Raw genomic sequence first — 17,401 nt, 5'->3', positions numbered from 1 at the left:
TCGTGTTACTGTGACTGGATTTGCCCTGCTGAGGAATTGCATCCATGGGCAACATAATTCATGGGAGTACAGCTTCACATAAACTAAAGCAACAATTCACCATCTCTTCAATAGTGGAGTATACCTATTAGCTCATAGCCGTTATCCTGCAAGTCAATATCATCAGTAACCTTGAGAATAAATAAGATCTAAAATCACTAAGATTGTTTGTTCCATATTCCAAGAAAGTGACTGCCATGTCTCTTAGTATATAAAAATGTGAAACTAGATGACTCATAACCACAAATTCAGAATAGCAAAAGTTTTTAAATACTTTACTTAGAATCAAGAGGAGACTGCACATGACAGCCTTGACTACAAAGGTATGAAACTCGGATTTCATGAATCCTCATTGAAGAGAGACATGCTTGAGGAAAGTCACAACGTGTTGGCACAGTCTACCAAGACGCAAGGCAATAGACAGGTTAAAAAAAAATCACCTGTCTTCAAAAGAACAGACTCCATTTGATGTTTTATGTTCAGACTCAAATATTTATTCTAATACTTTGTTATCTATATAGCATGGAAGGAGTGTGGTACTGTTGAACTTGGAAGTCTCTGAAGTGGAATTTGAACACAGAGGCGAGGTGCAATCACTGAAACATAACTCACAAGTCAACCCTGCCTCCGACTAATTTCTTATTAGGTTCAAAATGTCATAATGGTTCATGCTTCAGCTCAAATTTCAAAAATTAACAATAGCAAAACCTTTCATAATTCATTCCTAGCAACCCACGTACAATTTCTCTTTTCAAATTCCTTCAATTTACAAATCTATTAATCAAGATTCAAATGAAAGCACTGGAACTCAATGAGTTGGAATCATGATGCAATAGGTAGCACTCAGCTTTAAAGAGACTTCTGTGATTTCTAATAGTATCAGTATTCAGTGCTAAAAACCAAAGGGGACTAGTTTCTCATAGATCTATTGATGGATAAGTGTATCAAATAGTCTTCACCATGGCCAGATATAGTTAACATGCATGAAGAACATTCCCAATCAAGCTTGAAGAAGTTCCAGTTTTAAATTAAGAATTCTCTTCAATAAAAAAGGGAAATGTTCATTTATTTCAAATTCCAGCGGTATTGAAGCAATAATTACATGTTATTCCTATCTATTTTCATAATTTTTCATTCTCTTCCAAATAGTTAGTAATGCCATTTCTTCTGTAAAATTCTGCTTGCACATGGGCAACTCTGACAAAATTCCGATTTGTTGGCTCAAGTTGGGGGCGTTTACCGTAGAATGATGATGTTAAGACTGGAACTATTCGTACTTTCTCCTGTAAGATATATGAACAATGATGCTGAAGGATCCAAAGCAAAAATGCTTATAACAGATCTATTAAACTAAATAAACATATTTCAGATTTTTCTCCCAAAAGCTCCAATTTAAATTTTTTTAAATTCATAAACATTAATTTCTTGTGCAATTCCCGCTGTTGTCTTAGTAAAATCATTATTTTTACTTTATTCAAAAGATTATACATCTCTTCAACAAACAAGGCACAAGTTGGAGAATCAGATTGAGATGGGAAAGTGGTTACAGCATGCTCTCACTTACCTGATTTTGAAGACAATAAAAGGAAAATATTTAGCAAGAATTTGGTAAATCCATTGCAAGCCATTTAACTTGATGTTAATCATGAAAGAACCATTAATGGTGAGCATTTCTCTGTATTAACTGTTGTTGCTGATGTGATAAATATGATGGTAAGGATTTTTTTCTGCATAACAGAGGTCTTTTAAGCTGAAGGGCATGGATTAAGTAAAGTGTTGAAGGAAATCTGATGATTTTTTTTCCCATCAGAGTGGATGGAATCTGAAACACACGGCCAAATAGGGGTGGTGATGACAGAGCCTCTCACAATGTTTAAATGTATCCAGGTGAGCACTTGGGGATCATGGGATTTGCATAGATGGGTGCTTGATGGTAAATCTGTAAAAAGTATTTTACCAGAATATATTTAAAAACGGTAAAAGGTTTCATATTTAGAATATTCCTTCTTGGCGCCCATCATTTAAAAAGCGAGCGTGCCTGTTAGTACAATGATAGTCATTTGCATAATAATTCAATAACAGGAAAATGGTGGTGTCATTTTTAATAGAGAAAAGTTATAACATACCTCAGCATTCACATGAAGTCCGTGGCTCCCGCTGTTTTCTCGATCGTCACGATGAATTTTGTTATTATATCCTTGTTGCACTTGAAAAACCCGATCATAAAGCAGTATGGATACTTCCTAAAAGGAAAACAAGACACTTTAACAACTATACAAGTACTTGTTCAGTCTTATATATAGAATAGAAGCACTTCACTTTAGTACGTAAATATCATTACATAGCTCGATCATGCTTATCATGGAAAATGCAAAGTAACTGCTTGATTTCTTACAAATCTTTCTCTTCCGCTGTAAACTGTCTATGTGTGGCCTGGAATTTGATTGAAGTTTCTACTGTTCTTTCATTGTAAATTCACCAAAAGTGCATCTGAACAGTGCAGCTGAAAAAATAAGGTTTACCTAGATGTTTAATCAAATTCAGCCATACAATGTGCTGCGATTTGATTAATAATCTTGTAATTCAGAAACCAGGATTAATGATCTCTTAACACGTATTAAATCCCACTATCACAGCTGGGGAAGTTAAATTCAATTGATAATATAAATAAATTAAAAACCCTGTTAGAGTGGCACCAAACAACTGATTGTTGTATAAACTGTTTATTTCACTCCTATATTTTTCGGGAAGAACTCTTTTCCAGCATGGCCAATATGACTCCAAATCCACAGCAACATGGTGGACTCTCAACTTATTATCTCTGACGTGGTGTAGGAAGGCAGCGCAGTTCATGACAAAGGCAGCATTACAGAAGTTAAAAAATTGCAATTCATTGGAATGTACTATGTCCACACATTGAACTACATCCATGCAAGTTCACCTTGGGACTAGCTAATACAATTTGTTGAGAGTATGATCAACTCAAAATCATGCATAGGCAGGAGTATGGAATGAATGGTGGAGTTTCAATAAAGAAAGATATATTTGAGATTTTGTTGGACTAAAAATAAGAAGCAAAGCTTCTTTAACTTTCATTAACAAGGCATCCAACAGGTTTCCGCATGGTAGACTGCTCTGGAAAGTTAGATCACATGGGATCCAAGGATAGACAGCTGAATGGATAGAAAATTGGCTTCATGGAAGGAAATAGAGGGTGATGGTAGAAGGATGTTTTTCAGACTGGGGGCCTGTGACTAGTGGTGTGTCTCAGGGTTCAGTGCTGGGGCCCATTGCTGTTTGTCATCTATATCAATGATTTGGATGACAATGTTTTAATAATGATTATCAAGTTTGCAGATAACATTAAAGTGGGTGGAGTCCTTGGAGCACAAGAGGATGAGGGGGTGATCTTATAAAGGTGTACAAAATCATGAGAGGAACAGATCGGGTAAACACACAGTCTTTTGCCCAGAGTAGGGGAATCGTGAACCAGAGAGCATAGGTTTAAAGTGAGGGGGGGAAAGATTCAATCGGAACTCAAGAGGTAACATTTTTTTGCACAAAGGATGGTGAGTGTATGGAACAAGCTACTGGAGGAGTAGTTGAGGTAGGTAGTATTGCAATGTTCAAGAAACATTAATACAGGTACATGGATAAGATAGGTTTAGAGGGATATGGGCCAAACGCTGGCAAGTGGGATTAATGTAGATGGAGCATGTTGGTTGGTGTGGGCAAGTTGGGCTGAAGCACCTGCTTCCATACTGTACGACTCTAAAGAGAACAAATCACCTAATCCTGATGGTATATATCCTCTTTTGCCAGGAAAACTAAGAGGAAATTCCATAGGTTCTAGGCACAATCTTCAAACATATATAGATTTAGGTATGGTCTCCAAGAGATGAAAATATGTAAATGTTATCCTGTTTAATTAAAAATGAACAGAGGTAAACTGATAACTACAGACTAATTGCTTTAAGTCAAGGGATCATTCAAGAACAATAACCAGGGATAGAACGAGCAGTCAATTGGGCAGCTGCAGATTGATTAGAAAAATACAATTTTGGGCGGCACAGCAGTAGAGTTGCTGCCTAACAGTGCCAGAGACCAGGGTTTGATCCTGTCCATGGGAGCTGTGACTGCTTGGGTTTTCTCCGGATGCTCCACTTTCCTCCCCTACTCCAACGATGGGCAGAGTTGTAGGTTAATTGGCTTTGGTAAATTGCACATTGTCTCTAGTGTATAGGATAGTGCTAGTGTACAGGGTGATCACTGGTCAGTATGACTCAGAGCCGATGGGTCTGTTTCCATGATGAATCTCTAAGGACTAAAATTTTATGTCTAACTAACTTGATAGAGTTTTTTTGACGCAGTAACTGAGAGCGTCGCTGATGTACTAAAAGCTATTTGAAAAGGTGCTACACTATGACTGAATTAAAAAGGGACTGGAGCAGCAAGGATAGATTACTGACTATATAATAGGAAACAGAGTAGAAAAAGCTTGTTTAACGAATGGAAATGTACAGATAGGTTCCCGAAGGGGTACCAGGACTGTCTTTTTATGATTTATTAATGATTTGGACGTCCGCTGAACACAATTTCAAATTACAAGGATGGCGCAAAACTCAAAAGTGTTGTGAACTGTGAGGTGGAAAGCAGTCAACTAGCGGTAGATACAAAGAGGCCGGTGGAATGGACAGATACATGACAAGTTATAAAATGATTAATAATATGAAGTGTTGCATGTCAGTGAGAAAGTCAATATAATCTAGAAAGTATAATTCTAAAAATTGTACATAAACAGATTAGGAATGCATGTGCAGCATTCTTTTTTTTTCAAAATGGCAGGCATGTTGAGGAAGTGATCAAGAAGCCACATCAGATCCTTAACATTGCACTATATTTGTTTATTTATTGATCATGTGTGCATGTGTATATATACACGCTGAACTTTTTATCTCCCATTATGTACTATGTTTACATATTGTGTTGTGCTGCAGCAAGCAATAATGTCATTGTCCTATCTGGGACATATCTGGGAAACACTATTGACTATAAATACAGACAACACAAAACACAAGGAAGCCATGATGAATCTTCATAAAATACTAGTTCAACCACAACTGGACCATTGTTTCCAGCAGGAACATCATTTAAGATACCTTTAAGAAAGGTATGGTGGTTTTGAAGAGGATGCAAAATAAATTTACTAAAATGATTCAGAAGTGAGGAACTTTGGTTATGTGGATATATGTGGAGTCAAGAACTGTTGAATGCAAGTATATAAAAGTATGGGAGGCATATAGTGGGTAGATGCACTTGATTTAACATAGTGGAACTATCAAATACTTGAGTGCATAGATTTAAGGTGGATATTTGAAAGTTTAAATGAGATTTGTAAGGTAGGACTTCTTGCGCAGAGAGTGGTAGGTGCCTGAAATGCAGGGAGGTGGTGGAAGCAAATAATTATAGGATCATCTAAAAGGCATCTGGACAAGCATGTGCACAGGCCTGGGGTGGGCAGATGTAGACCATGTGCATGCAATGGGATTTGTTTAAATAAGCATCATGGCCGGCACAGACATGGTGGACAGAAGGGCCTGCTGTTCTATGCTCTGTGTTTGAGGTTGGTACTGGACCCCAATAAAGGGAGTTTGTAGAGTGCCTCCGTGATGGATTCTTAGAGCAGCTTGTACTGGAGCCTACCAGGGAGAAGGCAATTCTATATTTAGTGTTGTGTAATGAACCGGATTTGATAAGGGAACTCGAGGTAAAGGAGCCATTAGGAGGTAGTGACCATAATATGATTACGTTTTAATCTACAATGTGACAGGGAGAAGGGTAAATAGGAGGGGTCAGTATTACAGTTGAACAAAGAGGACTATGCAGCCAGGAGGGAGGAGCTGGCCAAAGTTGACTGGAAAGATACCCTAGCAGGGATGACAGTCGAGCAACAATGGCAGGTATTTCTGGGAACAATACAAAAGATCAGTTAATTCTAAAGAGGAAGAAAGATTCCAAAGGGATTAAGGGGCGACTGTGGCTGACAAGGGAAGTCAGGGACAGTATAAAAATAAAGGAGATGTATAACATAGCAAAGATGAGCGGGAAGCCAAAGGATTGGGCAACTTTTAAAGAGCAACAGAAGATAACTAAAAAGGCAACACGGAGAGAAAAGATAAGGTACGAAGGTAAGCTAGCCAAGAATATAAAGGAGGATAGTAAAAGCTTCTTTAGGTATGTGAAGAGGAAAAAATGAGTTAAGACCAAAGCTGGACCCTTGAAGACTGAAAAAGGTGAATTTATTATGGGGAACAAGGAAATGGGAGTCGAGTTGAACAGGTACTTTGTCTTCACTACTCCATCTTCACTAAGGAGGACACAAACAATCTCCCTGATGTACTAGTGGCCAGAGGATCTGGGGTGACAAAGGAACTGAAGGAAATTCACAATAGACAGGAAATGGTGTTGGGTAGACAGATGGGACAGAAGGCAGATAAATCCCCAGGGCCTGATGGTCTGCATTCCCAGGATACTTAAGGAAGTGGCTCTAGAAATTATAAACGCATTGGTGATCATTTCCCTATGTTCTATAGATCCAGGATCAGTTCCTGTGGATTGGGGGGTAGCTAATGTTATCCCACTTTATAAGAAAGGCGGGAGAGAGAAAACAGGGAATTATAAACGAGTTAGCCTGACATCGGTGGTGGGGAAGATGCTGGGGTCAATTATAAAAGATGAAATACCGGCACATTTGGATAGCAGTAGCAGGATCGGTCCGAGTCAGCATGGATTTACCTAGCGGAAATCATGCTTGACTAATCTTCTGGAATTTTTTTTAGGATGTAACTAGGAAAATGGACAAGGGAGAGCCAGTAGATGTAGTGTTTCAGAAAGCATTTGATTAGGTCCCACATAGGAGATTAGTGGGCAAAAATAGAGCACATGGTATAAGCGAGTTCGGTATTCCGAAAAACGCAAGGAATCATGGGATTTGTCAAAGGTCACAAGCGGTAAAAACTGACAGGACACCAGCCCGGAGCCGTGGCGTTAGCGCTGCTTCTCCGTGCTGGCTGTAAGCCTGGGCGGTTGTTCCCGTAAGTCTAGGCAGAGACAGGCAGAGTTGATGGGCTGAAATGACCTCCGTGCTGGCTGCGAAGCTATCATTTCCATAAATACAATACAGAAACATGGCGTATGCCATTCAATTTGATGCCATTCAGTACCATAGCTGCTTCAAGTAACCATTGTAACGCACTTCCTCTGGCAGCCTCAAAACAAGAATGGGGTAGATCGAGGGGTAGATGGATCAATTGGGTACTCTACACAAGAACCCAATGCTGTATATTCTTATCATTTTATCGTCTGCAACCGACCAACCCCGCATTTTGAGGACACCGTGGGGTGGAAGATTGCAACCTTCACGTGGTCTGCCCTGTTTCGACTAATGCAATCAACTCGACGTGCACAAACGGAAGATCAAATAGAACAAGTTGCCCAACAACTTTAGGCTGTGCACGCCACACGAAAGAAGAAGGAAGACTCCGTGAAAAGGTGATAGGATGGAATTAGCACTCACTTTTTTCTGATTACCGAAGTACGTGATCTCATTGGACTCTCTCCTCTCCGGGATGAAGCTGAAGGCAGATAATGCGGAGAGCGGTGTGTTCTTGCTCAGTCGTTTGCTGATTTCGGTCATGTCCTCCCGTTATCAGGATGGAAGCAGGCTGTGGGTTCTGGGTTTCCGGCGTCCTCTCGTTGCTACGTTACCGGCGTACACACACTGGCAGAGTTGCGTGTATTTCCTTCGGCACAGTGTGCGCTTGCTGCTGCTGCTGCTGCTGCTGTTGTTGTTACTGCTGCCGCCCAGCGCCGCTCACATTATCAGCGGCGCACCTGCACCTGCACCACCCGGGCATCAAAGCCGCAGCGGGCAGCAGCCGCGGCTCCTGCACACCGCGCGCGACCATCCGCCGCCGCCGCCGCCAGCACCGTCACAATGCGGCCATTGTGAGCTGGCGTCCCACCTGCGGGTACCTCGCGACACGTGCGAGGCAGCGCTTCCAAGTCTGCAGTGGAGGTGGTGCAGGGAATGTCTGCAGCTGCAATCATCGCCCATGGGGAGCCATGGGTGTAGGAAGGAACTGCAGACCAGCCTGAAGAAGGGTCTCGACCCCCAAATCATTCCTTCTCTCCACAGATGCTGCGTGTCCCGCTGAGTTATAGGCCTTTCTCACGGGGCGACTTGACGCAAGATGTAACCAGAGTGAAGTGGTCGTGGTCTAGCACGATATCACACGATATAACGGGGGTAGATAAAGAGTTCCCACGGGTACTCGGCATTTCTGTTATTTGTGCGAGTGACTTGTCCGTCTCCCGAGCTTTCCCATTAAATCTTGAATGAACATTGTGAAGTGTTGTTAAATCATCACGTGGCACAAATGATGTCACTTTTTTTTTTCACACACTATAAATATCCTCCCTTGGTTGAGTTGGCTCATTTGGAGACATGCCTGTACTAATGCCGTGACTTTACTGCAGGAAGATGCCACATTACTTAGACGATGTTAGTTGCGCCCAAGTTTAAATTTCCAACGTGTGTTTCAGAGTAAAGAGTCAGCGCAGAATCCTTGATAATCAAAAACTGTCTGAATCAGCAAGTTAGACACAAAATGCTGGAGTAACTCAGCGGGCCAAGCAGCATCTCTGGAGAAAAGGAATAGATTCCATTTTTGGTCGGGACCCTTCTTCGGGATGATTGTAGGGGGAACTGGAAGCAAGAAAAGACCGGGACAAATCAGGGCCAACAACAGATGACCTCAGCAGGGTATTTTGAAGAGGGGTCCCGACCCGAAATGTCGCCTAACCCTTTCCTCCAGAGATGCTGCCTGACCCACTGAGTCACTCCAGCACTTTATGTCTATATTTGGTTCCCTGATAGGCCAATTGTTAGCTAGGGATAGTGTGATCCCAAGAGGGAACCATTGTTGCAAACCTTGGACTGGTTAACCGACATTTACTGCATGGGGGAGGGGGGGGGGGGGCAGGAGAGGGTGGGCGGGGGAGAAAGAGAGAGTGTAAGTTACCTAAAATTAAATAATTCAATGTTCATAGTGAACACAGACACAAAATGTTGGAGTAACTCAATGGGTCAGGCAACATACCTGGAGAAAATGAACAGGTGGCGTTTGTGTCTATCTTCGGTAAAAACCAGCATCCGCAGTTCCTTCCTGCACAATGGATCTCAGTGTCAGTCTCTGACTCCCGTTGGCAGGCCATTCGGGCCACAGCCCGCCCAGCGATGACTAACCCATGTCACAGGGGGATGGTGTGAAGGCGGAGTTAGACAGAGCTAGATTAATGTTACGGTTGGGGAATGGGCCATAATATGGCCAGGGAAACGCTGTTATTCGTGACGCCCCCTCCGCCCTTTCCCAGCTGTTCTCAATCGCACCCCTGGCCACACAAAAATTTATACTTTAAGAAGGGATACACGGAACATTTAAACTCAGAACGCTTCTAACAGAGTGAGCCATGTGAGCACTTTGATCATTCTCCCTGTATTTGCATTTGACAAAATAGTCGGGAAAAAATGTTTAAAAGTGTTCATACCTTTTGCTATGCCTAATTGGCCCTTACCTCTGCGAAAATAGTCTGATATTCGTAGGTGAAATGTCACCAACAATAATTGATTCTATTATTAATTGAATAATAATTGACTCTATTAGCGGAAAGATGCAATTCTGATCTAATATTATCAATGCCTCTGTCTTTGAAAGCAACACCAGCAATTTATTAAATCTGACTACATGCGGCACAGTGGTATAGTTGCTGCCTCACAGCCCCAGAGACCGGGGTTCGATCCTGACCATGGGTGCAGTCTGTATGGAGTTTGTATGTTCTCCCTGTGACCGCGTGGGTTTTCTCCGAGTGCACCTGTTTCCTCTCACACTCCAGAGATTACAGGTTTGTAAGTTAATCGGCTTCGGTAACATTGTAAAATTGTCCCTGGAGTGTATAAGAATAGGTGGTCGGCGCCGACTCGGTGGGCCGAAGGGCCTGTTTCCGCGCTATATCTCTAAAATCTGAAGTTAGGTAATGTCTAAAGGAACTGCAGATGCTGGTTAATACGCATAAAAGGACACAAAATGTTGGTGTAACTCAGCAGGGTAAGTCAGATCTGGGAAGAAAAACATAAAAAAGCTGGAGTAAGTCAGCGGGTCAGGCAGCATCTCTGGAGAAAAAGAATAGGTGGCGATTCGAATCGGAACCCTTCTTCAGACATCCTAATCGGAATTGAGTCTGAAGATGTGTCTCGTCCCGAAACATCACCTATTTTTCTCCAGAGATGCTGCTTGACTCGCTGAGTTACTCCAGCTTTTTGTGTCTGTCTTCGGTTTAAACCAGCATGTGCAGTTCACTCCTTACACGGGTCTCTGGAGAACATTGATTGGTAGCGTTCCGGACCCTGCTTCGGAAAGGCATCGATCGCTAGTCGGCGAGGACTCCGAGCTGTATCTCTCAAAGAAGTACATGTGAAAAATTTCTCACGGACCATAAAAATGCGGGAACTTTCAGTAAAGTCCCTTTTAAAGATTATAATTATTTCTTGAATCTCATTAACATAACTCATGAATAAGTTGATGTCCATATGCGGATGCAAATCTTTATTTTTTTAATTCAATCCCACAGAAGACAATTTTTACTCACCTTCTGTTCCCTCTGTCCAGCTTCCGGGTTCACCGTTCACAGGAGTTCCCACGGTAAACGCAAGAGTTATTACGGATATCGCACTGGCCACTACGTCCATATAATGTTGCAATCTTCAACCACAAGTGTACAAGTCACTCTTGGAGAAATTCAAACTTGCTTGAATTTTCTCCCGAGTCACCAAGTTACACGAGTACCTGCCGTTAGCACCACGGTGGTCCACGGTGGTCCACGAATGCCGTACGGTTATCGCACGAGGTTCCCACGATGTTCAACTCTGGTTAACTCTTGCGTCAAGTCGCCCCATGAGAAAGCGCTATAACTCCAGCGTTTGTGTCTATCACATGGAGCGATGTTCGTGCAAAGGAAGAGAAATAAACGCGGTGAAAAAAAGGTAACTGAAGTTTTTCACAGGGCAACGTTTCAAGTAGAAAAACATAATTGGAAGGCAAAAAGCTTGGTATAATGACAAGTAAATACATGGGAGCTCTAAAATATATTTATTCAAGGTTTTTTCCAGACAATGTGTTTTGATCAAGTTTCTCTTACCGTGCATTATTTGTATTGAATTGTATTGACTTTCCCGTTCAAAAATAAAGAGAAGGAAAACAGCATGGGTCTGTCCCACTTGCCGTTTTTTTTGGCGACTACAGGTGACTGCCACAAAATTTTCAACATGTTAAAATATTTTAGGTTACTGTGGTGACAATTTTTGCTGTCGTAGATGTTGCCGTAGGTTGTCGCCAGTTATCGTAGGTGAATTCGATTAAAGTTAGTCCGTGGCAGTTGCCTAAAGAGTCGCCTAATGGGCCTGTCCCACTTAAGGCAATTTTTCAGATGACTCAAGTCGTAGCAGGTCGCTGAAAAACCGGCGACTAGAAAGGCAACTGTCAGTGGAACACGCACACATATACATACATCGCTTCCTTCATCAGCCAGTTATGCAGGCGGGGGACAGGGCAAGCGGGGGGATCACTGTCTGAGTGAAATTCACACGGTGCAAAGCCAACATGATATAGACACAAACCACGATGAACAGGAAGGTTGGCGCTGTAATTAAGACGGTGAAAGAACAGTGTATGGGAAGGATCACTTAGGTCCTTTAAAAGAAGGGGGAGACAGGGTGGGGAGAAGGAGTGGAGACAACTTTTAAGAAGCCAGGGATACACGGCTATGAAGCTCGGCGGACATTAACATTTCGGTTATCCTTGGTTCTGAAAACTACTATTTACGTTTTTTTTCCCCAATTGCGATCCGTACGCATTAGAAGTGCCCCCCCCCCCCCCCCCCCCCCACGCACCCTCCCCCCCCCCTCCCCGGAATCGCAAGCACAGGCAGCAGGCGGATCTGGAGCACCACTGATGGTAGGTTTTGTAACAATGTTACTGAGAATCAGGGGAAATAGAATCTGGAATACCTAGGGAAGTGACAAATGGGGTTCAGTTCAAGTTCAAGTTCCCATTGATTGCCACATGCACCAATTAAGGTACAGTGGAATTTGACTTATGCAGCCACACAATCAAAAAGAGCACAATACACAATAGAATATAACATGAGCATCCACCACAGTGGAATCACCATTCTTCACTGTGGTGGAAGGCAATACCGTTTAGTCAGTCCTCCTCCTTTGTTCACCCGTGGTCGGGGCCATGAACCCACCGCAGTCGCTGCTACAGACGGCCCGATGTACAGGCCTTCTCGTCGGGATGCTCGAAACTCTGACGTTGGGACGGATGTACAGTCCGCGGCTTGGAGGTCCCGAATTGGCGGCTTCCTATCGGAGACCGCGGCTTCACGATGTTGCAGGCCGGCGGTTGGAGCACTACTTCTGGCGACCCCCGGCAAGGGATCACCCGGCTCCGCGATGCAAGTCCGTGCTGTGCCCGCTGCTGAAGCTCTGGGCCCGACTCCAGGAGAAGCCGCACCAATCCAAGCTGTTGGGCCGCGAGGGAGGGCGAAAATGCGACTAGGAGAAAGGTCGCATTCCACCGGGTTAAGTGACTGAAAAACTGTTTCCCCTATTCCCCGCCACCACACACACACACACACACACACACACACACACACACACACACACACACACACACACACACACACACACTAAAACACACTAAAACACACTTATATACAAAAGTCGAAGGACAAACAGCTGCGGCCAGGTTTCTTCTTCTTCTTCTTTCGTGTGGCGTGCACAGCCTAAAGTTGTTGGACAACTTGTTCTATTTGATCTTCCATTTGTGCACATCGAGTTGATTGCATTAGTTGAAACAGGGTGGACCACGTGAAGGTTGCAATCTTCCACCCCACTGGCGAAGCTCGCGACGCCACACGATGGAAATTCAGCTAAATACAGGGGCAAGCCAAATCAGAACAGGGCTTGCATAGTAAATGATGCCCAGGGGAGTGTGGTAGAGCAAAGATGCCAAGGGACATTGGTACAGAGTTCCCTGAAAGTGGCCACAGATGGGCAGGGTAGAGAAAACAGATTTTGACAAACCTCCCTTTATGAGTAATGGTATTGAAGAGTTGCAGCATGTCTTGTTGCGCTGTATAAATGTCAGTGATAACATATTTGGAGTATTATGTGTAGGAAGGACACTCTTTCAACCTCATCTAATGTCAACACCCGTCCCTCTTCCTCCTCCCTCGACACTGTCCAGGAAACCTAACAGTCCTTTCAGGTCCGGCAGAGGTTCACTTGCACCTTCTCCAACCTCATGTACTTCATATTCTGTTCAAGGTGCAGACTCTTATACATTGGCGAGACTAAACGTAGACTGAGGGGGGATAACCGCGGCAGAACTGTCTTCCAGGTTTTGTTTACCTGGAAATAAGAAATATTTCCCAAAAAGGAAATGTATAGAGGGATATGTACTTAACGTAAGCAAATGGGACAAACTGGTTTATAAAACTTGGTCAGCATGGCCAAAGTGCTTGTTTCTGCTGTGTGACTTTGGCTATGAATTGCAAACCTGGGTCCAAAATCACCCCAAATTTATTTCTAGTCAGTGACCTATGTGAATGTTTTAAAATATATGACAGAATCTTATGATTCCCAAAGATTACTATCCCAGTTCTCCATTTATCCCAGAGCAAGGCAGTTGTGAATTTTGAATGCAAAATAAACACTTGGTAATAGCCAGAAATTCGATTGAAAGTAATGACGTTTTTGAAGGGGTTTTGCAAGTTAAAAACAAATCCACCAGAATGTTTTCCATAATTGGAGATAAAACTCAACTAGTTGTATGTTTATATAAAATAACAATTTCAAGGGTATATATTAATGATTTGGACGAGGGAATTGAATGCAACATCTCCAAATTTGCGGACGACACTAAGCTGGGGGGCAGTGTTAGCTGTGAGGAGGATGCTAGGAGGCTGCAAGGTGACTTGGATAGGCTGGGTGAGTGGGCAAATGTATGGCAGATGCAGTGTAATGTGGATAAATGTGAGGTTATCCACTTTGGTGGCACAGGAAAGCAGACTATTATCTAATTGGTGGCCGATTAGGAAAAGGGGAGATGCAACGAGACCTGGGTGTCATGGTACACCAGTCATTGAAAGTAGGCATGCAGGTGCAGCAGGCAGTGAAGAAAGCGAATGGTATGTTAGCATTCATAGCAAAAGGATTTGAGTATAGGAGCAGGGAGGTTCTACTGCAGTTGTACAGGGTCTTGGTGAGACCACAACTGGAGTATTGCGTGCAGTTTTGGTCTCCAAATCTGAGGAGGGACATTGTTGCCATAGAGGGAGTGCAGATAAGGTTCACCAGACTGATTCCTGGAATGTCAGGACTTTCATATGAAGAAAGACTGGATAGACTTGGCTTGTACTCGCTAGAATTTAGGAGATTGAGGGGGGATCTTATAGAAACGTACAAAATTCTTAAGGGGTTGGACAGGCTAGATGCAGGAAGGTTGTTCCCGATGTTGGGGAAGTCCAGGACAAGGGGTCACAGCTTAAGGATAGAGGGGAAATCCTGTAAGACCGAGAAGAGAAAAACATTTTTCACACAGAGAGTGGTGAATCTCTGGAACTCTCTGCCACAGAAGGCAGTTGAGGCCAGTTCATTGGCTATATTTAAGAGGGAGTTAGATGTGGCCCTTGTGGCTCAAGGGATTAGGGGGTATGGAGAGAAGGCAGGTACAGGATACTGAGTTGGATGATCAGCCATGATCATATTGAATGGCGGTGCAGGCTCGAAGGGCCGAATGGCCTACTCCTGCACCTATTTTCTATGTATCTATGTTACATTTGTAGCTATTGAAACTCTTCTGTTTTAGCTTTATTATTAAAATGAAAAAAAATGTGCAACTTTTATTTGTTTTTGTTGCCTAGTTAAGCCTGTCTCACAGTAGCATTGGATCATGCAGCTCTTTACTCTCAATGACCTGATAATTTGTGGTGGCAGATTCCAACCTTCAAGTGGTCCACCCTGTTCAACGAATGCAATCAACCTGGCGTGCACAATCAAATAAAATCAAATAGAACAAGTTGTCCTACAACTTTAGGCTGTGCTCGCCAAACGCAAGAAGAAGAAGCTGATAATTTCATGTACCTCTTGCCGGCCTAGCCAATTATCCCATCATGCTGGAAGTTCAGTGGAGTTAGACAATTAATCTCGCTTCCCTTGGCCTTATTATCAGTTTATCTTTTAAATCATTTGACCCAATGAATGCTGCACATTTCCAGCCACTGCACACTAAATGGTGGCTACTCGAAGCATACTTTTTTATTCCACTTGTTTTACCAATTCTCCGAAAGCCCTGGTCATTGATCCTCTTGCTAAATGTACCATGTCGACTCCAATGAGTCGGCATTGTACAGAAAGATTGAATCAAGTTCAGTCTAAGCTTCTGGTAGATAAGTAGAGAACTAAAATAGAGAATTTGTGCAGAAGCGTTATAAATATTTGTTAAGCAGATGCTCAGGATAGCTCCATATCTTCTGTTCTCTGCTAATAAACTCGAGCAGGGTGAAGCATTAATTCTCCACTTGCTTAAAGCTAACAAAGATTGTTGTTGTGATTGTCAGAGGGCAGTTATTGTGGCCCTTTAGTGTTTTTATGGGATGCCTCAGCTGTCTGCTGCTTTATGAATTGCCTTTCCAACATCATGAAATTTGAGTATAACATTGTTTAGTGAAAGTGAATTGTGTTTAACCAATTTATCTGTCGTATCAAAGGTTGGGAGGAGTGGAGATGCTCTCTGGAGATTCAGCATGTGGGCGGAGGGGGAAGAAAACAAACTGCTGAAGCAACACCACGGATCAGGCAGCAACTGTGGAAAGGGCCTTTCTGTCATTTATCCACCCATCTGCCACTCACCCCCCTCCTTCACTTGTATCTACCTTTCACTTGCCAGGCTTTGCCTCACCCCCATCTCTCTGTTCCAGCTTTCTGCCCCCTACTCTATCAGTGTGAAGATGGGTCCCAGCTTAAAACATTGTCAGTCCATTCCTTCCATGAATGCTGCCTGGCCTGCTAGGTTCCTCTACCACTTTGCAGCTGCTGGAATCTTTTGCAGCTGCTGCATTTTTGCTTGTGTCTCCAATACCTTGAAGGTGATTGAAGAACATTAAAGCTTACGGTATAGGATGTATTTTATTAATGTGGATAGATTGGCTGGCTAATGGAATCAAAGGGTGGACATGAATGGGTATTTTTCAGTGGAGGAAAAAACTGCAGATGTTGGTTTAAATCGAAGATAAACACAAAATGCTGGAGTAACTCAGGGGGACAGGTAGCATCTCTGGACAGAAAGAATCGGTGACAATTTGTGACCTCATTCTGAAGAAGGGTCTCGACCCGAAACATCACCCATTCCTTCTCTCCAGAGATGCTGCCTGTCCCGCTGAGTTACTACAGCTTTTTGTGTTTATCTGGGGTATTTTTCTGGTTGACTGAAAAGTGCTTTAGGGATTGGTGTTGAACTTTAACTTTTTAATTTGCATAAATGAATTGGATGGATCACTGACAATCTGATGACACAAATAGGTTGTGAAGAAGAGATAAGTAGGCTGCAAAAGGATATAGATTAAGCAAATATCTAGTAAATTATGTATAATGTTTAAATAAGAAAAAAGTATATAAACTAAATGGTGAGATTTTTTTGCAGCGCTCTGAGATGCAGGGGGATCTCAGTGTCCTGATGCACACTTCACACAAAGATGGGAATGCAGATAGGACAGCCAGCAGCCACTAAACGTTATTCCCTTATGTATCTATACACTGTAAATGGATCGATTGTAATCATGTATTGTCTTTCTGCTGACTGGTTAGCACGCACCAAAAAGCTTTTCACTGTACCTCGGTACACGTGACAGTAAACTAAACTGTATTAATTTAATGAGTTTAAGAAGGAACTGCAGATGCTGGAAAATCGAAGATAGACAAAAATGCTAGAGAAACTCTGTGGGTGAGGCAGCATCTATGGAGCGAAGATGCTGCCTCACCCGCTGAGCTTCTCCAGCATTGTTCGTGTAATTTATTGAGTGTTGTGTAATTAGGCTGAATTTACAAGCTGTGAGAAACATGTTCAAGGCCTGATGCATGTGGGAATGTTGTGTTTTTGAATGTAAGTTCTCAATCAAGATAAAGATTGCTGGCAGGTGAGTTATGGGTTTAGTGGAAGATTGAGCAGCGTGTGAAGCTCTT

At 42.8% G+C, this 17,401-nt stretch overlaps 1 protein-coding gene across 1 annotated transcript; it reads right to left on the bottom strand.

Moving 5' to 3' along the window:
- Positions 1-286: 286 nt before the first annotated feature.
- c2h5orf49 (chromosome 2 C5orf49 homolog) lies at positions 287-8,025 on the bottom strand. Its single transcript, XM_033038461.1, has 3 exons — positions 7,616-8,025; positions 2,166-2,282; positions 287-1,322 (listed from the first exon to the last, which is right to left on the bottom strand). Exons 1-3 carry the CDS (start codon positions 7,733-7,735, stop codon positions 1,161-1,163), a joined length of 399 nt encoding a protein of 132 aa, XP_032894352.1. The 5' UTR covers positions 7,736-8,025; the 3' UTR covers positions 287-1,160.
- Between the last annotated feature and the right edge of the window lie 9,376 nt (positions 8,026-17,401).

This window comes from Amblyraja radiata, chromosome 2 (assembly GCF_010909765.2).
Source record: "Amblyraja radiata isolate CabotCenter1 chromosome 2, sAmbRad1.1.pri, whole genome shotgun sequence".
NCBI lineage: Eukaryota > Metazoa > Chordata > Chondrichthyes > Rajiformes > Rajidae > Amblyraja > Amblyraja radiata.
The sequence above is the reverse complement of the archived record's forward strand: the minus strand, read 5'-3'. Positions and strand labels throughout refer to the sequence as shown.